Source organism: Delphinapterus leucas, chromosome 13, assembly GCF_059928025.1.
Source record: "Delphinapterus leucas isolate spDelLeu-1000000601 "Yukka" chromosome 13, BTC_Dleu_Yukka2, whole genome shotgun sequence".
Lineage (NCBI taxonomy): Eukaryota > Metazoa > Chordata > Mammalia > Artiodactyla > Monodontidae > Delphinapterus > Delphinapterus leucas.
The window spans coordinates 32,924,782-32,948,797 of NC_143141.1; the positions used below are offsets into that span (position 1 = coordinate 32,924,782).

The 24,016-nt window shown below is 35.1% G+C and overlaps 1 protein-coding gene across 24 annotated transcripts in view; it reads left to right on the top strand.

The window, feature by feature from the left end:
* Nucleotides 1-24,016, top strand: part of EXOC6B (exocyst complex component 6B) — a 703,642-nt gene that overhangs the window by 486,099 nt on the left and 193,527 nt on the right. For all 24 annotated transcript variants that reach the window (XM_089922288.1, XM_089922290.1, XM_022561258.2 and 21 more), the window contains one exon: nucleotides 23,738-23,879. In XM_089922288.1, the coding sequence (XP_089778414.1) occupies nucleotides 23,738-23,879 (142 nt within the window). The remainder of the gene's footprint in view (nucleotides 1-23,737; nucleotides 23,880-24,016) is intronic.

Consider the following 24,016-nt stretch of genomic DNA (forward strand, 5'->3'; position numbering starts at 1 on the left):
TTATGGCTGAGTAATATTTCACTGTATATATGTACCACATCTTTTTTATCCATTCCTCTGTTAATGGACATTTAGGTTGCTTCCATATCCTGGCTATTGCAGATAGTACTGCAGTGAACATCAGGGTGCATGCATCCTTTCGAATTCTGGTTTTCTCCAGATATATGCCTAGGATAGGAGTGGAATTTGCTGGATCATATGGTAGCTGTATTTTTAGTTTTTTTTAAGGAAACTCCATACCGCTCTCCATAGTGGCTGTATCAATTTACATTCCTACCAACAGTGTAGGAGGGTTCCCTTTTCTCCACACCCTCTAGCATTTATTGTTTGTAGATTTTTTGATGGTGGCCATTCTGACTGGTGTGAGGTGATACCTCATTGTAGTTTTGATTTGCATTTCTCTAATAATTAGTGATGTTGAGCATCTTTTCATTTGTTTGTTGGCCATCTGTATCTCCTCTTTGGAGAAACCAAATTGGAAAAGAAAAAGTAAAACTGTCACTGTTGGCAGATGACATGATACTATACATAGAAAATCCTAAAGATGCTACCAGAAAACCACTAGAGCTCATCAATGAATTTGGTAAAGTTGCAGGATACAAAATTAATACACAGAAATCTCTTGCATTCCTATACAATAACAATGAAAGATCAGAAAGACAGATTAAGGAAACACTCCCATTTATCACTGCATCAAAAAGAATAAAATACCTAGGAATAAACTACCTAAGGAGGCAAAAGACCTGTACTCCGAAAACTATAAGATACTGATGAAAGAAATCAAAGAGGACACAAACAGATGGAGAGATATACCATGTTCTTGGATTGGAAGAATCAATATTGTGAAAATGACTGTACTACCCAAGGCAGTCTACAGATTCAGTGCAATCCCTATCAAATTACCAAAGGCAGTTTTTGCAGAATTAGAGCAAAAATTTTTACAATTTGTATGGAAACACAAAAGACCCTGAATAGCAAAAGCAATCTTGAGAAAGAAGAACAGAGCTGGAAGAATCAGGCTTCCTGACTTCAGACTATACTGCAAAGCTACAGTCATCAAAACAGTATGGTACTGGCACAAAAAACAGAAATATAGATCAATGGAACAAGATAGAAAGTCCAGAGATAAACCCACACACCTGTGGCCACCTAATCTGTGAAAAAGGAGGCAAGAATATAAAATGGAGAAAAGACAGCCTCTTCAATAAGTGGTGCTGGGAAAACTGGACAGCTACATGTAAAAGAATGAAATTAGAACAGTCCCTAACACCATACATGAAAATAAACTCAAAATGGATTAAAGACCTAAATGTAAGCCCGGGTACTATAAAATCCTTAGAGGAAAACATAGGCAGAACACTCTTTGACATAAATCATAGCAAGATCTTTATCGATTCACCACATACAGTAATGAAAATAAAAACAAAAATAGACAAATGGGACCTAATTAAACTTAAAAGCTTTTTCACATCAAAGGGAACCATAAACAAGACAAAAAGCCAGCCTTCAGAATGGGAGAAAATATTTGCAAATGAAGCAACTGACAAGGGACTAATTTCCAAAATACACAAACAGCTCACGCGCTCAATATCAAGAAAACAAACAGCCTAATCAAAAAGTGGGTGGAAGGGCTTCCCTGGTGGCACAGTGGTTGAGAGTCTGCCTGCTGATGCAGGGGACATGAGTTCATGCCCCGGTCCGGGAGGATCCCACATGCCGTGGAGCGGCTAGGCCTGTGAGCCATGGCCACTGAGCCTGCACATCCGGAGCCTGTGCTCTGCAACGGGAGAAGCCACAACAGTGAGGGGCCTGTGCACCAAAAAAAAAAAAAAGTGTGGAAGACCTAAATTGAAGGATTTTTTTAAATTTTAGGTTGCCACTTGTTCACACCTCATTCCCCCAAACCCCCACCCCCAGCAATTTAAAGTGGTAATCCAGTTATCTTCTTACATCAATCATTGCTATTGAAAAGTCAGCTGTCAATATTATTGTAGCTATAATTTTTTTCCTCTAGCTACTTTTATTATTTCTTTTTGTCTTTACTTTTCTGCATTTGTATTAAGATGCTTGGATGTGCGATTCTTCTTATTTATTTTGTTAGACATTCATAGAGCTTCTTGGATCTGGAGCTTAATATTATTCATTAGTTTTGGAAAATTCCCAGCCAATATCCCATCAGCTATTTCTGTCCCTTTCTCTCTCTCTTTACTTTCTTTCAGGGACTTTAGTTATACACAAATTTTATCTTTTACTGTGTTTTATATGTTCTTACAATATTTTCTGTCTTTTACATCTGATTTTCTATCTGTGCTTGAGGCTGAATATTTTCTTTGGACCTATCTTCCAGTGTTCCAGTCGTCTCTTATGCTATGGCTAATATGTCATTAAAAACATCTTTTGAGTTCTTAATTTCAGAAATTGTGGTTTTTAGTTGTAGAATTTCATTGATTTTATATTTATAGAACTCAAGTCTCTAGTGAAATTCTCTTGTTACCAATTTTGTAAACATATTAAATTATTTTGTGTGATAATTACAATATCTGAATCACATTTTTTAATTGAACTATAGTTGATTTCCACTGAATCACATTTTTTATCTTGTTTCACCTCACCACCTTCCATGATATATTTCTTTCTTTTCTCAACTCTGATAATTTTGTCTATTGAATACAGAAAATCATCTATACATTTTTTTTTTATTTTTGGTGGTATGCGGGCCTCTCACTGTTGTGGCCTCTCCCGTTGCGGAGCACAGGCTCCAGACGCGCAGGCTCAGCGGCCACGGCTCACAACCCGGCTGCTCCACAGCATGTGGGGTCTTCCTGGACCGGAGCACGAACCCGTGCCCCCCGCATCGGCAGGCGGACTCACTCTCAACCACTGCGCCACCAGGGAAGCCCTATTTCCTAATTTTGACTGCCTTTGCTGGGGAGAGGACCTGGGGGTGAGAGTACTGAACTCCATTATTCTTCAATTCCACATTATTGAAAGGCTCCTATTTTCTTCTCAGTTTCCATGGCCTGTGTTGGAAATAAGAAAATTCCCTGAGGGGAAGAAACATTGGAGAAATTCCAGGTCACCTCATGTTTAACTTCTGCCTTTTGTTTCCCTAAATTCTTATTTTTTTGATTGGTCTTTGATGCTTTCAAACAGCTCTCTTTCTTTTGTTTCTGTTATTTTATCAAGTGTTACAGTGGGTCTTGGTGGGAAGATTTGTTTTATATAAGCTGCATTGTCAATGAAGGCCCTTTTTGTCTGTAGGTAGTCTACCTTTTTTTTAATGCTTTGCCAATTATTTGTTAAAGTAACTAAGTTATTTGTTTTATAAGGTTTCCAATAATGCATTCCTGTGATGTTACTTAACATGTTCTTGTGTGCTCTGTATTTCCTTTAAACAGATGGTTAGATATAGATGTAACTTTGCAAAAGTTCTTTATAGATATTTGTGTGTATTTCTAATTGCACTGAATTTGGAGACTCATGTCTCATTTTTCTCTGTTTTTGTAATGTTAAAATTAATCCATGGGTTCAACTTTATTTTAATTTGCATTTGTGTCTTTTGGTAAATGTATGTTTTTAACTTTTTAAGATACTGACAGTGGTTTTTGAAAGTATCTATACAATTTTATGTTCCCAAAACCAATGTATGAGAGTTCCAGTTACTCAAAATTCCTGTCAACATTTGGTATTGTCATTTTTTTGTTGTTAATTTTAGTCACCCTAATGAATATGCACTGGCATTCCCTTGTGGTTTTATCATTTCTCTAATACCTAATATGCTGAGCATTTTTCATGTGCTCAGTGGCTATTCATATATCTTCTTTTGTCAAGTCCCTGTTCAAATCTTCACCCCATATTTTATTTTATTTTATTTCCTTCCAGTTTTATTGATATATAATTGACATACAACACTGTATAAGTTTAAGGTATACAGTGTAATGATTTGACTTACATAAATCATGAAATGATTACCACAATAAGTTTAATGAACATCCATCATCTCATATAGTTACAAAATAAAAGAAAAAGAAAAAATATTTTTTCCTTTTGATACAAACTCTTAGGATTTACTCTAACAACATTCATATATAAAATAGCAGTGTTAATTATATATTTATCATGTACATTATATTCCTTGTACTTATTTATCTTATAACTAGGAGCCTGTACCTTTTGACAACCTTCATCCAGTTCTCCCTCCCCATAACCCTTATCCACAAATCTGATCTCTTTTTCTATGAATTTATTTGTTTTTGATGTGTATTTGACTTACTGTACTCTGTTAGTGGTATGTAACATAATGATTTGATATTTCTGTACATTTCAAAATGACCACCACCGTAAGTCAAGTTACCATCTGTCACCATACGTTACATAATCATTGACTATATTCCCCATACTGTACATTTCTTACCTGTACGTCATTTATTTTATAACTGGAAGTTTGTACCTCTTAATTTCCCTCATCTACTTCTGTTATCCTCCCACCATCCTTCCCCATATTTTAAATTAATTTATTTTTCTAATTATTAAGTTATAAGAATATTTTATATATACCAGTTCTATTTCAGTTTTATATATCGTGAGTCCTTGCCTTTTTATTGTGTCCTATCTAAGAAATCTATTCCAAGTTCTAGAAATTTTTCTCCTACATTTTTTTCTAGAAGATTTATAACTAACTTTTTGGCTTTACATATAAGATCCATTTAGATATTTACTTTTGTATAACATTGAAAAAATAGTTGAGGTTTATGTTTAGCTATGTGGTTATCTACTTGCTCAAGCATTAATTCTGAAAAATCCTTTAGTATTTCATTGTAAATTATCAGTTAGAAGACATATTTCCTGACCATGATATACAAAGTTCAATATATGTATATTTTTTAAATCCATATTGTTGCATTATTATTCAGACCTCACTTATCATTGTAATTTTTCTACTTGATCTGTCAGTCTCAGTGTATTTTGTTAAGACCTTTTACTATCATTGTGCTACCCATGTTTATTGGTATTTTCTCTTACCTACAATTTTTTTCTTTATGTATTTTCATACAATATATATGTTGTCTTCGGGCTTGTGGTAGTCAGATCTTTGCAGAATCCTAATAGGAAATGACTCTTTTGTTTAATAACTTTTGCCTTGAATTTGAGCGTATCTATTATTAATATGTTACTATCTCTTCTTTTGTATTTGCTTTTCTCTTTTATGCCTTTACCCATTATTTTGTCAGTTTCATCAGTTTTTTTTGTCTTGTCTTTCTTTGTCTTTTAATAAGATAATTTAAAGAATATACAATTATTGTGCTCTTTATTGGCTGTAACTGTGTTATTTTGTTTTACTCTTTCTCTCTTTAATGTTTCTTTTGTTTCCTTTGTTCTGCTTCATATGCCATATTTTTTACTTTTGCACATCCCCAGAGCTTTAAGGGACATAAGTCCTTTAATTTTTTTCAAAGTGTTCTTCAACTTATAATTCTCTAAGCATTGGAATTAAACATGCAGAGTTTTATTTGTGACATAGTAAATAAGTGGTTTATAACACATTTTTATTCTCACTCTTCCTGTCCTATATTTTTAAATATATTAAGTTGTTTTAGATCAAGAGTGTTATTATTACAGCATTGTTTTCTCTGTTATATGTCTTTTTTCAACAGTAAACACTGAAACTTATATTTAGTTTTAAGACAGTTATTAAACTCATCTCACTTTTAATTAACTTCCATGCTTTAGACCATGGCTTTTACAGTATATTCCTTCAAGTAAAGATATTTGTTTATATTTTATGAGGCCTTTCTTATGTATTTCATAATGCTTTCTTCTCCCCTTTGAGCTTGATTAAAAATTTTTTATGTTACATTTTTCCTTTCAATACTCCGTACATTTTGTTTCACTGTCATCTAGGTTTTAGTGTTGCAGTAGAGCAATCTAATTTTGTTCTTTGGTTATCAACCCAACTTTTCTGCCTGAATATTTGTACTGTTTTGTAAATTTTTTCCCCTGATATGTTGATTATTCTTGGTGTTTAATTTTTTTCTTGGCTCCCCTTTACAAACATCAGTTGACCTGGTATTAACTTAATCTTCTGTCTTCAAATTGATCATCTTCTCTATTATGATTTTTAGCTTCATACTAGTTTTCTAAGTTCTGGGAAATTTCTTCATGTTTGTTTTTCAAATAACTTGGGTAACTTTTCACAGCATAAATCCTAAACTTATTCTCTCTCATTTGGATCTTAAACTAATTACTATGCTTTTGGTTTTCTTAATGACTCCTATCTTTTTCATCTCCCTTTATATTTCTAACTGACTTTTTGATTTATCATGCTGTCATTTCACCTCACATTATTTTCTCCTTATTGTTTTATGCTTCTCTCTTTTTTTAATGTAAATTTGTCCACTTTTATTTATTTATTTTTAACATCTTTATTGTAGTATAATTGCTTTACAATGGTGTGTTAGTTTCTGCTTTATAACAAAGTGAAAGAGTTATACATATACATATGTCCCCATACCTCTTCCCTCTTGCGTCTCCCTCCCTCTCACCCTCCCTATTCCACCCCTCTCGGTGGTCGATGCTTCTCTTTTACTGGAAATGTTTTATTTTATACTCTAGCTGATGATGCCAAAGAGTTTTTTGAAAAAATTTTTATCAATCCTCTAATATACAATTTTCTGAGGCTTGATAATTCTCCTAGTCTTTTGGATATTGTATTAGTCAGGGTTCTCCAGAGAAATAGAACCAATAAGATATGTGTATATATATCTAAGAGATTTATTATGAGGGATATGCTCATGCAGTTATGGAGGTTGGGGAGTCCCAAGATTTGCCATGGCAAGCTCGAGACTCAAAGTCGGTATAAGTTCCTGACTGAAAGGTGGCATGCTGAAGATCCAATAAGAGCCATGATTCAGTTTGAGTCTGAAAGCTGGAAAGACTGATGTGCAGGCTTACGGCAGTTAGGCAGAAAGAGTTCCCTCTTACAGGTGAATAGCCTTTTTTTTCTATTCAGTCCTTCAGCTGATTGGATGAGGCCCACCCACAGTAGGGAGGGCAATCTGTTTTACTTAGTCTGCTGATTTAAATATTAATCTCACCCAAAAATACTCTTACAGACACATCCAGTATAATGTTTGACCAAATATCTGGACAGCCCATGACCCAGTCAAGTTGACACTTGAAATTAACCATTGCAGATTTTGTGCCCTTTCCTTTGTTTTGCAGTGTTTTTACTTGGGTTGTGTGCTAATTTTTTACTTTCCTCCTTACTTGACCTCAGATATAGACGTCCTTTACACACTGTATACTTGTCAAAAAACAAGGTAAGTAGGTATCCTTTTATCCTTTTCTCCAAACTATTTATGTGCATAATGATGTACACATCTCTCATCCAATTTCCTGATTCTACTGGCTTTCATTTGGTTATAAGTTATGAATAATAACAGCTAACCAACTTCAGTAGTTTGAATACCTAAGAGTGTATTCCCTCATATAATAACAACTCCAGAAATGATAATGGCTTAAAGGCTCAGGAATATCAGGGCTAAGGTCTTTGCCTTTCTCTTGATCTTTTCCTCAAGGTTCCAAGGTAGCTAGAATTCTAGCTATCACATCCACATTTAGACAGCAGAAAGAAGGAAAGATCAGGCCAGAGGGCTTCTTGAAGACATTTCTACTTTTAATTCATTTGCCTTCCACATCTGACAAGTGGCTGAGCGATTAATTATCCTGTTTATATTGCCAAGTATTATTTTGTTAAGGTAGAAGGGAGCATGGATAATGAGTAGGCAACTAACATTCTGCAGGTATATTTTTTCTTCAGTGGCGGCATCTTCTTCCTATCACCAATGTTTGGTTCTCTGGAAGTTTTCTGAACTTGTGGAATACGATGTGAATGATCAATATCTAGCATGTCCTGTTACAGAGATCCTTCAGTTCTTCTTTTTTTTTTTTTTTTTTTTTTTTTTTTGCGGTACGCGGGCCTCTCACTGTTGTGGCCTCTCGCGTTGCGGAGCACAGGCTCCGGACGCGCAGGCCCAGCGGCCATGGCTCACGGGCCCAGCCGCTCCGCGGCATGTGGGATCTTCCCGGACCGGGGCACAAACCCGTGTCCCCTGCATCGGCAGGCGGACTCTCAACCACTGCGCCACCAGGGAAGCCCCTTCAGTTCTTGTTCTTACTTTGCTCAAGGAACTTTACTCTGAGATCACATTCCATTCCACTAGTTTTTTTTTTTCCAACCAAACTTTATGCCATTGCCAAGATTTGCAGCTTCTGATTAAATAAGAAAGTAACCAGGCAGCAGGTAGTAGGTGAGGGACTCAGTAGGAATAGGGAGAACCACATTCTAACTTAATGGCTAGGCATAGCAAAGTATAAAGAGGAACAGCTGCCTAGCTCTGTATTAGGCAATGATCAGAGTCTCTGAGAGCAAGGGATAGATGGTAGAGGACTTTAAAAGAATGCTTGATGTCTTATATTCTGAATTTCTAAGAGGCTTTTTAAAGCCATCTTCTGCCTTCTACTTAGGATAACTTCATCTCTGGGTTTGTCAGTCTTGGTTTTAGCATTATTGTGGCTTTTCATCTTTTTCTGGGTCTTTACTATTGGAAGTGTTTGTAAAAAGCTATATTGAGGGGCTGTTAGCCAGGCAACCTTTATTCAGTGGGTATTTATTTTAATAGCCATTTGGTTTCATTACCTCTTAATGAGTTCTTTGATAGCAAGTTCCTTAATTAACAAGGCAGTCTTTCAGGTTTCCTCTTCTCTAATTGTTAACATATTTTGGTGCTTTCACAGATACACTGTGATGAAAAGTTTCCTCTTTTATAGCTCCTGTAGGGCCACTGAGAAGGGAAAAAGACAGGGATGGGAAGAATATGCAGCATGTTTCCTTGAGATATAAATGGTTTAAGAGCATTTATCCTCCCAAACTGAGACATAGTCTTACTTTATGCTCAATTTCCTGCAATATGAGTAACTCAGAGTGAATTTCTAGCTGTATAAAAGTTGATTTAGTCCAGCTCACATTAGAATTTGTATGTTGAATTTTTATATAACCACTTTCCAAGAAATGTGGCACACTTAATTCTGCCTGGGACCCAAATAAATTTTCCTTGAACTATGGGCAGTGCTCCTCAAAATGACAGGAGTATTTTATAATAAAGTACCTACCATTCATTGAGCCTCTACTATGCGCCAGACACTGTATAAGGTTCTATATTATATTATTTATAGCATACATTTTCTGCAAAGTTGATATCATTATATTCATTTTACTGATGAGGAAGCTGAGTCTAACCAAGATTAAACAACTTTCCTAATGGTCACTTAAGTGATAGGGCCAGGATTTGAGCCTAAGTTAATATGAACCAAAGTTCTTTATCTATGTCTCACTTCTACTCTAGTCCTATCTTGCTTTCACTACCACTTACCATAAAATGGATATGATGGGTCATGCACTTTTCTCCCAATAGTGAAGTTAATTATAGAGCTAATTAAATTCTTGTAAAGAAGATCTTAAATTATCTTCCTCAGAGAAACCTAAGGTTTTAAATATTCTGAAATGAAGCATTGAAATGAAACAATTTGTTATTGGCACAAAATAAAGAACCAGAGTACCTACAGGATATGTTAGCTCAAAAAAGCAAAAAAGAAACTCAGGCTAATGAGGTGTTTGGGTGGAGAAATGCTTTTATTTAGGGTATTGACCAGTTAGAGAACTGAGTAATAAGTTGTACGTGGAAGTTAAAGCGACTGGCTGGCAGACAGTCAGGCGTCTGTAGCATTGTGTTTTGTAAACTTTCTCCTATGGCTGTGGTGTGTTTTTTCCAAGCCCACTTAATTTTTTATGAGGTTTGTAAAGGTCTTGAATAAACAATTGAGATTATAGAGGTTTTCCTGGAAGCTTTGGTTAATATTTTAATATGCTCTGCTTTGTCACATTATTAAATAGCTTATTGGAAGGTTTGAAAGAGAGGGTTTCTTTTTTATTTTTCCTATTTTTCTTTTTCTCTCCCTCTCTTTTTCTGTTCTAGTAGTTAAATATCAAAATTGGATGTAATTTTTAGCTGATTCCTGCTCTTCTTTTTATTTTAACTTTATACCTCTGCAAATCACCCTTGGACTGGGAATTCAGCATCTGGGAGGCCTCCACTTAAAATGCACTTCAAGTGAAATTACTGTTTAGAGGGTATATCTTGAAACTAAGCCAGTGACTGTAAATGTATGTAGTAAGAGAGGACTCTGGAAAGGGAGAGGGAATTGGATAGGGTCAGAAAACAGGAACTAATAGAACTTTGGAGATTACCTCATCATGACCTTTTGCTCATTAATATTTGAATCTGATTCTTTGGCATCTTGGTTGCAGTCCGGTGAAGTATCAAGCATGGCAAAGACTGAATGCCCTTAAACATATTTCTGTGTTAATGAGATGACTTGATGAAATTGACCTTTAACCCGAATAGCAGTTGAGAAAAGGGAAAGGAAAAGTTCTTATTTCTCATTCTGAGGACTTTTTATTCTATGGAAGTTTGCATAGTAATAATTGTTGTTTTTTGTAGAGTACTGTACATTACCTCATTTCAAATTGGGAGTCACTTAAGTAATTCCATGTTGTTGTTGTTGGGATGCAATGAAGGTCACCCAGCAAATCCTACCACTTTTGTGAAGACTTCTCTGATTATTTTGGCCTCATAAGCTTTTCTTCTAAAATCATATAGTACTTAGAGTTTATTTTGCTCTATTTTGTACTTAAGTGCATGTTGTCCTTGATTTGCTATAGAATAGGAATACACTTTCCACTTTTTTCATGACAGAATTTTTGGCTTAAAAGAAGAAAATCATGTGACTCTATAAAATGCATAAATGGTTAGAAAATATTATGCACTCATGAAATACTTACATTTTAAGCCAGTATACCCATTGTCTTTTTCTACTGTTTTTCATATTCAGGATCATAGGAATAAAAATTATAATCATCATAAGACATTTACTGAATACTTAATATAAGACAGGTACTGTGGTAAATACTACACAGGAATTATTTTTATTTAACCATTATAACAGTCCTATTTTACAGATAATGAAATTGAGACAAAGGTTAAAGTTAGTGTTATGGGGCATTGTATTTAATGTGTATGTTGATTTTCATTAAACCACATATCTGTACTTTCTGCATTTACGTTTATATATTTTTCTTTGTTTTGCTCTGACACTGTTTTGGACTATGGCAGTAGAACATACAAGTTAAGATTTTTGCTGATGGTGGTATTGTTGTTTTGTAATGGGCATGTACTGATTATTGGCTATATCCATTATCCCTTGTTGTAAATTTGAGTTCAAAAGACACATATATGTATGCATTTTCTTTATAAAGCAAAAATGGTTGACAGGCTGATAAAGGAAATCAAGACTAGGGCATATAAAATTATTGGCTGGAGAGAAATTCTTTAAATGGCTATTACAGTTTTTTTCTCCTTGATATGTATTGTTAAATGAAGGTTGTTTGGGGGTTCTAGTTGTGATGCCATAGCTAGTATCAGACTTATACTCTAGTCATAAACCATTATAAAAACTGGACAAAATATAAAATCAGGTATTGTCAAAAGAATGAATCAATGCTTGGGATGCCAATAAGAATAGGTTGTAGAGAAACAGAATATCAAAGAAGAAAGAAACACAGAAAAAGGACCAACCCCCACCCCACCCCACCCCCACCAGTGTCTTTATAAAATTCCCTTTCAGTCCTTGGCCAATTTCTAAGCTTCATATGAATAGGGCACACTGTGGGGCTTTAGAAGACATCAGTTGCTGAGATAGTGATAGCTGAACAAATATTCTAGAAGTTGCACAGCAGAGACATTGCAGATTGGACTCACAGAGAGACCTGATGAACATTGTGGCCTTTCGGTTTAAATATCCGTAAATCCGTTTTCAGGGATTAAGGACAAGGTCCTAAGAGTAAGGGCAAAATCAGTGTAACTTTTAAAACAAGCCTGACAAAATCAGTATGGTCCACTAATAATTTAACTGCCTGCCTAAACAAAACTCAAAACGCTATTGAGGAAGATAAGATAATCTAGAGCCTCTATAGCTTCTTATCTACAATGTATGGCATATAAAACAAAATTTCTTAACATGATTATAAGCAGAAAAAACTGAGCTATAATCAAAAGTTAAAACAGTCAATAGAAGCAGATCATTAGATAATCCAGATATTTATGCTAGCAAACAGTGATTTCAAAATAACTATGATTAATATGTTAAAGAGGAAAGAATGGACAAAATACCAAAAAAATTATTTGTACAGATACTAAGAAGCAAATGTGTATTCTAGAATAGCAAAATATAACATCTGTAATGAAGAACTCATTAGGTGAAGTTTTAAAAATGCGTTAAATAGGTCTAGCAACAGACTCAACAAAGCAGAAGTCAAGATTAGTAAACTCAAAGCTCTACAAAAAAAAATCTAAACTTAAACACAGAGAAAAAATAATAAAAATTTTAATTTTAAAAATGACAAGGAGCATAAAAGAGAAATGGAACGTAGTTGAAAGGTGTAACATATGTGTCTTTGGAGTGTCAGAAGGAGAGAATGAAAATGTTACAGAAGCACTACTTAAAGAAAGAATGCTTGAGCATTTTCTATATCTGAAGAATTACATCAATCCACAGATTTTGGAAGTTCAACAAGCATTGGGATCCCACTGAGTCTTTGGCTGAATACTAACTGTTCATGTTTAGGGTGAAAAATCCATGAGGTCAGGCAAAAAACAACTTCCAGGGCACAGAAGCTGAGCACAATTGACAGAATTCACAGAAGGAAGGGAGATGTTCGAGTTCCAACTTGTAAGATGGGAAAGACCCCACTGAACTCCTGAAGCATTCAGTAGAGCTGCCAGAAGAGTGGCTAGTAGAGGGTTCTAAAGTATCATTTATACTGGGCCTGAAGTAACTAGAGAAAAGATGATTCTAATCCCTACATAAAAGTGCATGCCAACAAACCTCAAAATTTCAAACTGAAACAAAAGAAATGGAATTGTTTGCCACAACAGAAGTCAACACTCTTTAAAGAAATTCAGCAAGATAGAGACTGCAGTAGGTTAAAGATGCATATTATAAAGTCTAGAGTAACACTACATGTATAAAACAAGGAGCTGTACTTAATAAGCCAAAAGTGGAGTTAGATTCGTAAAAATATTCAGTTAATTCAAAAGAAGGCAGAAAAATAGGAAAATGGGAGAGCAGATTGGATGAAAACAAAACTAAGATCAAGGTAATAGACTTAAATCCAGCCAAAACAATAAATTGTTTCTATAATTTATATTGTATAAACACTCTGAATAAGTGGCAGAGATTGATTATTCTGGATGAATGAAATTATTCAACTATATTCTGCCTATAAGAAACTCACTTTAAATTATAACGACGCAGATAGGTTAAAAGTAACAGGAAGGAATAAATATATACCAAGTAAACAATAGGCATAATAAAGTTGAGTTTCTGTATTAATATCAGGTAAAGTAAATCTCAGAAGAAGGAATATTCTAGGGATAAAGACTGACATTTCATAGCAATAAAATGGCCACTTCATCAAGAATGTATTACAATCTTAACTGTGTCTGCACTCAGCAGTGGATCTTGAAAATGCGTGAACAAAAAACAGCTGAGGACTTCAAAGACAGACAAATTCACAATTACAGTTAGCTATTTTAACACTCCTTCAGTAACTGATAAAACAAGTGAATACCAGTAAGGATATTGAAGACTTGAAGAGCAATATCAAACCGTTTGACTTAATTGGCATTTATAGGACAGTCCACCACCAACAGCAGCCTTGTTTTTTCCAGTGTAAACGGAACATTCACTAAGCTAGAGCATATTCTGGACCATAAAACAAGTCTCAATAAATTTAAAAGGAGTAAAATCATATTGACTATTTTGCCATCCACAACAGAAATAAATTGAAAATTAGTAATAGACATATTTATATAGATATAGTGCATCATCTTTTTTTAATATGATGCTGGATTTGATTTGCTATTACTATGTTAAATTTTTGTGTGCGTTTATGTGAGATACTGGTCTATAGTTTTCTGTTCTTGTTTTGTCTTTGCCTTTTATTTTGTTATCTGGGTAATGTTGATTTCATAAAATAAGTTTAGAAATGTTTTCTCCCCCATCTCTTCTGTGAAGGATTTTGTTTAGAATTGGTTTAATTTCTTCCATAAATATTCAATAAAATTGACTAGGGAATAATCAGGGACTGGAGTTTCTTTGTGGGAAGGTTTTAAAATACAAATTGAATTTCTTTATTAGAAATAAGCTCATTCAATGTGTATGTTTGTGTGTGTGTCTGTGTGTACATGTGATCAACTCAATAGATGCAGAGGAAGCATTTAATTGTCATGAAAAAAGCTATCAGCAGGCTAATCTAGCCTTATCTAATCTGATAAAGGGTATCTATGAAAAACCTACCGCTGATATTTTACTTAATGGCAAAAGACTGAAATTTTTACCCCAAAGGCAAGTATGTTTGCTCTTACCATTTCAGTTCAGCATCCTTTTGGAGCTGGTTAGTGCAATATGGCAAGTAAAAGGAATAAAAAGCATGATACTTGAAAGGGGGAAGAATTAAACTTTATTCTTCTTTTTAAAGATAACACTGTTCTTTTTTTATTCTTACAAAATATTTATTGAAAAAATAAGTAAACCACAAGAAAAAGACTTACAAATTGGACTACATAAAAAATTAAAATTTCTGCATTACAAAATACACAGTACACAAAGTGAAAAAAAAAAAATCAAGCTACAAAGTCATAGAAGCCTTGCAGTACATAAAGCCAACCAACCAACAAAACAAAACAAAACAAAAAAAACAAACCAAGAAAAACCCACTGTTGTCTATGTAGAAAATCCTAAGACATCTACAAAAAAAAGGTATTAGTACTAATAGTTTAGCAAGATCCAAGAATACAAAGTCACTATGCAAAAAGCAATTCTATTTATATGTACTAATAATGAAATAATTAGAATCTGACATTTAAAAAATCAGTATAATTTAAATAGCATCAAAAAACAGTACTTTGTAATAAGCAAAATATGTGCAAAACTTGTACGTTCAAAACTACAAAACATTGTTAGCAAAATTAAAGATCTAACTAAATGGAAAAGTATACTATATTTATGGACTCAATATTGTTAAAATGTCAGTTCTCCCAAAACTAATCTATGGCAGCTCTTCACCAGGCTTCTGGGTGGGAATTAAGCCTTAATGCCCTAAGGCATCCATTATATATAATAAATTAACATTTCTTATATTCATGTAAAATCATACTATCTATACCAATCTTGAGGGAATGAATGTAGATGTTAACAAGCTGATTTTAAGATCTATACGAAAATTCAAAGGGCTTAAAATAATTAAGACTATCATGAAAAAGAAGAATAATGTTGGAGAACTTTATGCTGCCTGATTTCTATATCTACTCTAAAGCTTTGGCTATTAAGACAGTGAAGTGTTGGCATAAAATTAGACAAAAAGATCAGTGCACTAGAATGGGGAGTCTCAAAATAGACCCACACCTATGTGGTCACTTGATTTTCAACAAAGGTGCCTATGCAATGCAGTGGGAGAAGGATGAGTCTTCTCAATAGATGTGTTCAAGCAATCCAGTATTTGAATTGAAAAGAAAATTAATCTTGACATCTATCCTACACTATAAATTAAGATGGATTATAGAGCTAAATGTGAAAACTAACACAGTAAATTGTCTTAAAAATGTGTGAGAATATCTTCAAGACAAGTCGCAAAGGTCATGAGCCATGAAAAGAAAAGTTGATACATTGTACTTTATCAAAATTGTACATTTCTGATCATCAAAAAACACCATTAAGGAAGCAAAAAGGCAAGCCACAGAACATGTGAGAGTATTTGCAATACATCTATGTGACAAAGCAGTCATCCAGAAAAGACAAATATCTTGTACAAATCTCTAAGGAAATGTTAGACAGACTGCACTTTGACCCACTCCCAACATGGACAATAAACTTGAACAGGTACTTTACAAAAGAGGATATCCATTTGACCAATAGGCACATGAAAATATGCTTTTAACAGAATTACGCATAAGGGAATATAAATTGAAACTGCAGTAAGATGCCACTATACTCTGGCAAGATAGCAGGAATTAAAAAGACTTATAGGGGCTTCCCTGGTGGCACAGTGGTTAACAATCCGCCTGTCACTGCAGGGGACATGGGTTTGATCTCTGGTCCAGGAAGATCCCACATGCTGTGGAGCAACTAAGCCTGTGGCACACAACTACTGAGCCTGCACTCTAGAGCCCACGAGCCACAACTACTGAGCCCACGTGCCACAACTACTGAAGCGCGCGTGCTCTAGGGCCTGTGTGCCACAACTACTGAGCCTGTGCTCTTGAGCCCATGTGCCACAACTACTGAAGCCCACGTGCTCTAGGGCCCGCATGCTGCAACTACTGAGCCCGCGTGCTGCAACTACTGAAGCCTGTGCTCTACAACAAGAGAAGCCTAGAGCCCATGCTCCACAGCAACAGAAGCCACCACAATGAGAAGCCTGCGCACTGCAACGAAGAGGAGCCCTCACTCACCGCAACTAGAGAAAGCCTGCACACAGCAATGAAGACCCAACGCAGCCAAAAATAAATTAAAAAAAAAAGACTTATAATACCAAGTATAGGAGAAGATATGGAACAACTCTCATACATTGCTGGTGGGAATATGAAATAGTATTATCCCTCTGAAATTTTGGCAGTTTCTAATAAAATTAAGCATACAACTACTCTGTGATCCAGCAGTTTCAATCCCAGGTATTTTTCCAAGGAAAATAAATAGTTCCACTTAAAGACTATTCATAATAGCACCCAATAGAAATAACCCAAATAGATATCAATAGGAAAAATGAATAAACAAATTGTGATTTATTCATACTTCTCAGCAATAGAAAGAAAGAAACTATGGATACATGCAGCAACATGGATGAATCTCAAAAACATACTGAGCAAAAAGAAGCTAAGCATAAAAGAGGACACCACCGTAGGGTTCTTTTTATATGAAGTTCAAGAAAGAGGCAAAACAAATCTATGGGGCTATAAGTCAGAAAAGTTACCTCATGGTGTGGGTGGATCTACTGATTTGAAAGGGGCATGAGGAACTTTCAGGTTTATGGAAATATTTCCTATCTTGATCTGGATGGCAGTTTTATAGGTTTTTACATATGTAAAGGTCACCAAGCTGTATATCCTTAAGAGCTCCGTATGTACTGTTTGTAATTATACCTCAATAAAAGCATGCATAGCAAAAAGTGTTTTTAAAAAGATTTCTGTGTTTCTTGAAAAATGACTGAATAAGAAAGCGAAACAAGTGGATAAGTCTGAGAACCAGGTTTATGCCATCTGTTACATCCCTCCTCTGACACCTCCTTCCATCTACATCCTGAGTATATACTTCCAGTTTTCTTTTGACTATGCTTTTTCCTTCGAGCTTCTTAATTTTTTCATGACAAATTAAGGATTGTTTACCTCTATTTACTTTTTTTTTTTCGGGTACGCGGGCCTCTCACTGTTGTGGCCTCTCCCGTTGCGGAGCACAGGCTCCGGACGCGCAGGCTCAGCGGCCATGGCTCACAGGCCCAGCCGCTCCGCTGCATGTGGGATCTTCCCGGATCGGGGCACGAACCCGCATCCCCTGCATCGGCAGGCGGACTCTCAACCACTGCGCCACCAGGGAAGCCCTATTTACTTTTTGTTATGTTTTTCTTATTTTTGATTTATTAGAGGTTCACCATCTCATTGTAGGCTCTACTAAAGTCATCAAATAATACCAAATATCTTGCCCAAGATATATTAACTATCATCCTTGGGCTTCATTTTCTTTAGCTGTTAGGGAACATTTGTTTGTCTGAAATAGGGATTTGTGAATCTTTTAATGAGTGGATATTTGTATAGATTCTCTAATTTAAATTTAAGAATGTTCTTTAAGTAGGATTGTAATCCTTCCTAAGACATGGGTACAGTTGTGGGAAAATCAACTTGGAGAGGATATGTGATTTTTAAGGTTGTTTAGGTATAAAGATAAAGTAAGACTTTGTCATAGGGTTTCTGCAGCACATGGGAACCAAAGTTCCAAGCATGGGTCCCAGATAACAGGAACATATGGGAAGATCCAGAACTCTATCCTCTGAATGTGGCTCATTTAATGTCCATCCTAAGTAAATAGGAGGCTTAGTACTATGGGAATGAAGTGGCCTCACCCATAGCCATGGGATATTGAGGAAAAAGGAACAAGACAGCTTCCTTGTTCAATGAAGGAAGGGGCAGGCCAAAGAAACTGTCTACAGTAGTGGTCAGGGTAGAAGGTTAAGGAATTAGAGGTATAGGTACACAGAAAGAACTAGCAATTTATAGGGTGGCTTTACTTTACTTTGAGTAGTTCTTACTTGCCTTGCTAGATCAGTTTCTGTGTCTGAACTTTTCTCTATTTCATGGTGACATAACTCATTAAATAACTAAAGAAAGATAAAATTTGACACACCAAAATGTAAGCAAGGGAGTGTTACTCAGAAAGCAGAGGAGAAATTTGGTGTGAAAAGACAGCTGTCTTTCCTGGCTCTCTTTAAACATTCCTTACAGTGAAACTTGTTAAGATTATCCAGAGAAAGAGAAATTTGGCTTTGACCACTTAAGTCGTTTAGTTAAGATTCTTGATGATCTGGAACTCAGATCTGACCCCAGTAGGTTGACAGAGAGCTGTGGTTGGAGTCCATTCTAAATACCTGCTGTGAATCCAGCATTCTTTTGATGCTTCCTTAGATGGAGAAGGGAGAAAAAAAAATGTTTTCTTCTCGTCCTCTTCATCCCCTTACCCAAAGTCGCAAAGCAACAGGACAATGTAGCAACTACCCCAAGGCCTTTTACTGGGAGGGAGGATCAAATGATTGTTAAGAGCCTTTGGAATTTGACAAGGCTGGATTCACGTCCTAGGTCCACAACTTACAAGGTATATTCAGATGGCTTAACCTCTCTGTCCTTAGCTATAAGCAGAGGGTTAAATACCTCATGGGGTTCTTGTGAGAATTATGTGAGAAAATACTTTCAAAACATTTGGCACATAGTCAATGCTCAATAAATGGAAGCAGCTGCTCTGGTGATGGTGGTAGAGTTTGTGGTGATACTGAGGGTGATAATGCTTTCTCGAAGCTCTTCACCTCTGCTCACTTGTATTTAGTACTATGACATAACACTTGGTATTGTGTAATTGAAGTACATAGTAATTGAAAGTAATGAATACTGAGCTTTCTGTATTTTGAAGAAGGAATTTATAAGATTCCTACTTGTCTTAATTGTGTTGAATTGTGCTTTTGTGTAAGAAACAATGGATGGTATCTCCCTCTGTGTAGAAGAGAACGAGATACCTCCAAGGCGTAAAGTTGGGCGGCAGTGTGTACCTACTTTGCAGTCTAGAGCTATGCTTCATTTAGATATACCAAAATAAAAATGCAATAGTTTCTTTCCTTGCAAATCATGTACTTTTCAAGGAAACGTAAATGCATGAAATGGCAGTGCAGTAAATCATCTAGTGCAAAGTTTTATGGTACAAGTTAAGACAGTAAATGGAGAATAGGAGGTAGATGGAATAATTCAAATTAGAGGATATGAATCTGGTTTTATTTTTGAAGTAAATGAGTTGATTACCAAAGAGGTACGTGGTGAAAATCAAAAAAGTATTTTCATAGATCTTGACTCATGCCCAGTGATGGTTCTCACTGTGGTCATAAGCCTGACTTTGAATTAACAACATGAATTTAGTCACCAATGTACTCTTCTTCCCTTCCCAAAACTTTTTTTAAAAAGGTATTTTAACAGGCTTGAGAAGTAGTATGAATTATTTAAGTGCTTTGGTAGTTGACTTTCAGTTCATTCAGTTGATACTTATTGGCTGTCTTGGAATACAGAAATATTGTAGCTGCATTAAGAGGCAGTATGATGTTGCCTGTAGAGCTAGTTGTAAGATATTGTGACTCAAATCTCCCTGCATGCCAGGTTCCTCATATGTTCAAAATATGATGATAATACTTAGGTCATTTTTCATCTTGTCTGGCATTCTGTTTCTATTTCTTGTGTAGTCTCTGTACACTGAGACTGTCATAGCTTCATAAGATATAATCTAGTTGTGATTATCACTGATTTGAAACTGTTCCTGGAGGTATATGCAAAGGCAGTTTTGGCCATTTAGGTTTGGGTCAGTTTAGGCTTTGTTCCAAATTCTTACCCTGTCCTAGAGATTGGCAGTTTGTTCCTAGAAAGAATCTGCTCCATGAAGAGGGTGAAACCACCAATTTTTATTGCTTAGTGTGTTGATTGTTATTGCCTGGGTCTCTGTTTATCCTTTCTTAGAAAATCTATGGATACCATGGTAGTAATGGAAACCAGAAGTGAAAAAGAGAATGGATCGCAGACTGTGAATTAGCAAAGCTCCAAAATGCTTTCTAGAATTAGAAAAATATTTAACAATGAAAATATACATTTCTGCAATTATCACTGTGTTTGGAAATAAAGAATTAGCTTGAGGGGAAGTAGGGTGGAAAATGATTGGAGGACAGTTAAGTAACTCAGTATGTTAGGGTAGTATAACATATGATCATGTATAAGTGCCTTTGGCTCTATTGATTGATATAGATTGATATAGATTTGTTTCATGTTAAAGTTAATAAGCTGCTTAATATTTTGAGATGAATAATGAGTCTGAAGTGTCAACTAACTTACACTAAATTACACTTCTAATGAGTGGTAGAGATAAAAATTCAAACTTGGGACTTTCTGACTGTGAGCTATCTTATTTTCATTTTATTAGGCCAGTTTCCTTTCTCCTTGGCAATCTGTTTTGACCACTGGAAACAAGCCTTTCAAATGCTGTCTTCTCAGCCTCCAGCTTAATTGGGCTTTTAGCTCTTTGATTTTTGCAACATCTCCATGTTCAGTTTGTTAGGACCTTTAAGTGTTGGCCTTGGCCTAGATAGTTATGCTGGACCACAGTTAAAAAGCATGCCCCAGCAGATACTCAGTATTTGAAGAGTTGGCTCCTGAACTACAACTGTCTTACGTGTTTGGACCTAGTTTTTATGTCTTGGATAACCTGTTAACCCTGTTATTATCTGGATCTGTTTTTGCCCAGCTGTTCCAGTATAAGACAGTATAAAATTTAGTGTTGCTTTTTAGGTGATGATTTACCGGAAAGATACGGATTTAGGATTGGGTAGAAGTAACAAATAGCTGTATGACTTTGTCTAAATTTCTTAACCTTACGGAGAACCTTCGTTTATTCATCTACAGGAAAGGAATAATACCAACTGCTTGGGTTGATTGTGAGAATTAAGTGAAATAACATAAGATGTCAGCTGCCTAAGTATAGCATATCTTGGGCATATAGTAGTGTCCAAGAGACAGTAGTTTCTTTCCCCTTTCCTTTGCCTTCTGATCTGCAGTGTTGTCTCTGGACATCTGCTCTAGTCTATCCTCATTTCTTCACTGCACTCCCACTCTCACTGTTGAAAAGCCATAGGGCTTCTCACAACTTTGATCTGCCCCCTCTGATTCTTCTCATGGGGCATAGCCTGACAATTATGTTGAACTCTATGGCTCCTTGGTGATACCTGTTCCAGGTCTCCAGTGGGTTTAGTTGAAAGCATGCCATTTAATATGGATTTCTTTTACGTAACTTTTCTCTTTAGGATTCTTTATGCTTCCATTGCCTCCTTTCGACTTGGTCTCTACGGCATTCCCTACTTAAGTATTTCCATTTGTTGTGTTAAATCACCCAGAGTGTGGGTCTTCAGAACCTACAAACAGAACCATAGAGGAGAAACATTTTTAGAATGTGTAATATAATAGGTCATTGTTTATTACTGTTATTTTTATTCTATAAAATAATATTTTAGTCAAATAAAAATTTAGAAGATATTCAATCTCACAGAATAATCAAAGACAAAAATCATAAAGTATCTCTTGTTTAATTAGTAGAAAAATTTGTAATAGTACTCAGTGCTGGTGATTATGCAATTAAGTGATACTCTAGGAAATATCTAGGGACATTGTAAATCAGAATATACCATAGGCAAAGCAGTTTATAGTTAGATATTTGGAAATCTGGCTTCCACCTGTGTTCCTCTTCACGTATACACATGTGCATTATGAATCACAATACATTGATACCCCTCATTCTAGTAGATTTGAGAAATAATCTTAAAGGAATTATCCAAAGTATATAAAAAGTCATGCAAATTTTAAAATTCATTCTGGTATTATTTGTTATATGTTTTTCCATTTAAAGCCTGCTAACTTTTGTGGAAGGTCCTGGCCCAGTGAAACATATGAAAAATATATATATTAAAAAAAAAAACTACAGTCAGAATCTGGCATTTTCATGAAGACTGACATTACTCTATGACCTACTCTGTTTATAATAGCAAAAGAAAAAACAAGAAAAGAAACAACCTAAATCTCCAACAACAGAAGAATGGACAAATAAATTCTGGTGTACTCCTAAAATGGAATACTGTGGAATAATTAAAGGAATAAACTACAACCACATGTATTTCATTTATAAACATTCACATTCATAACACTGAACCAAAAAAGCAAGTTGTAGAAGGACATCCTTTGTAATACAGGAAGTTTCAAATACATAAAATAATAAAAATATTGTTTCTTATTATATACTTGTCATATAGTATTTTTATAATACAAATGGTATACTCAACACAAGAAACAGTCACCTCTGGGGAGAAGGAATAAAATGATTTAAGGAGGTCATATAAGGGCTTTAACTATATTTGTAATGTTTAGTATGTACATAAGTGTTCATCATATAATTCTATATATCTTTCTGAATGACTGAAGTATTTCATGATTTCAAAAAAGAAGGATCCACTGACTAATATGAGGACTCAGACTTTTTCAAACTTATCCTGTTTTGCAGACTAGATGATAACAAAAATAAAATGGATATATATCTGGGGAAGAAATGGATATATCTTTCATGATGTATAACCCAGACCTGGAACTAAGATATTATTCACTAGTGTAAAGTGAATCTTTTAAAGAAGATGGTAAAATACTAATTTTAATATCAGTATTTAAAAAACTAGCTTAGAGTGTGTGTTCATAAACCTCAGTGTTTATTTTTTAAGAAAACAAAATTTATCCTTTTAATTATTTTTTTCAGAAAACCATTTTGTTTTAAACCATTCTTTTCATTTTATATGTGTTAAATCATAAAGTAGTAAACACTTCGGTTTCAAGATAAGTTAGGAATTGTTTACATTCGCTTTTTAAGAATTATGGTATTTTTAGAAGGGACTCTTTGAAATTTATTCTCTGTGGAAACATTCCTTCTCAGTTTAATTAAGATTTTGAATATTGTTAATCTATTGTTGATTTAGGAAGAAAGCACTTCGTAAATAAATAGCTGGGCTTTATGAATTTTAGCTGAGTGTTATACTGACGTGACTGATGGTAATGGAACTAAATATTTAAGATGTTTGCCATGAGGTGCTATTAATTTCAAAGTTATTTGAATGCAAGGGTTATCATGATGGAGAAAACCTTCAAAGAAATTGCTAATTGAAAAATAAATGATTTTAATTTTCGTTGGAATTTGATTTTAATCCATCAGCCTTATGATTTACATTCTTGTATTTCAGGGAAAGGTGGCCCAGACAGCATGTATGTCAGCTTGCAAGCATTTAGCCACGTCCTTGATGCAACTTTTGCTGGAAGCTGAAGTAAGGCAGCTCACCTTGGGAGCATTACAGCAGTTCAACTTGGATGTCAGAGAATGTGAACGTAAGACAGTAAACCATCTCTTCGCTTATTTGTTTTACCTGCATATTCACCTCTGTGGAAAAAAAAGTTTTAGGTCTGTGGGGTTTTGGTCCTAATGGAGTCAAAGAGTACTAGAAATAAGAGTCTGTCACCAAGCT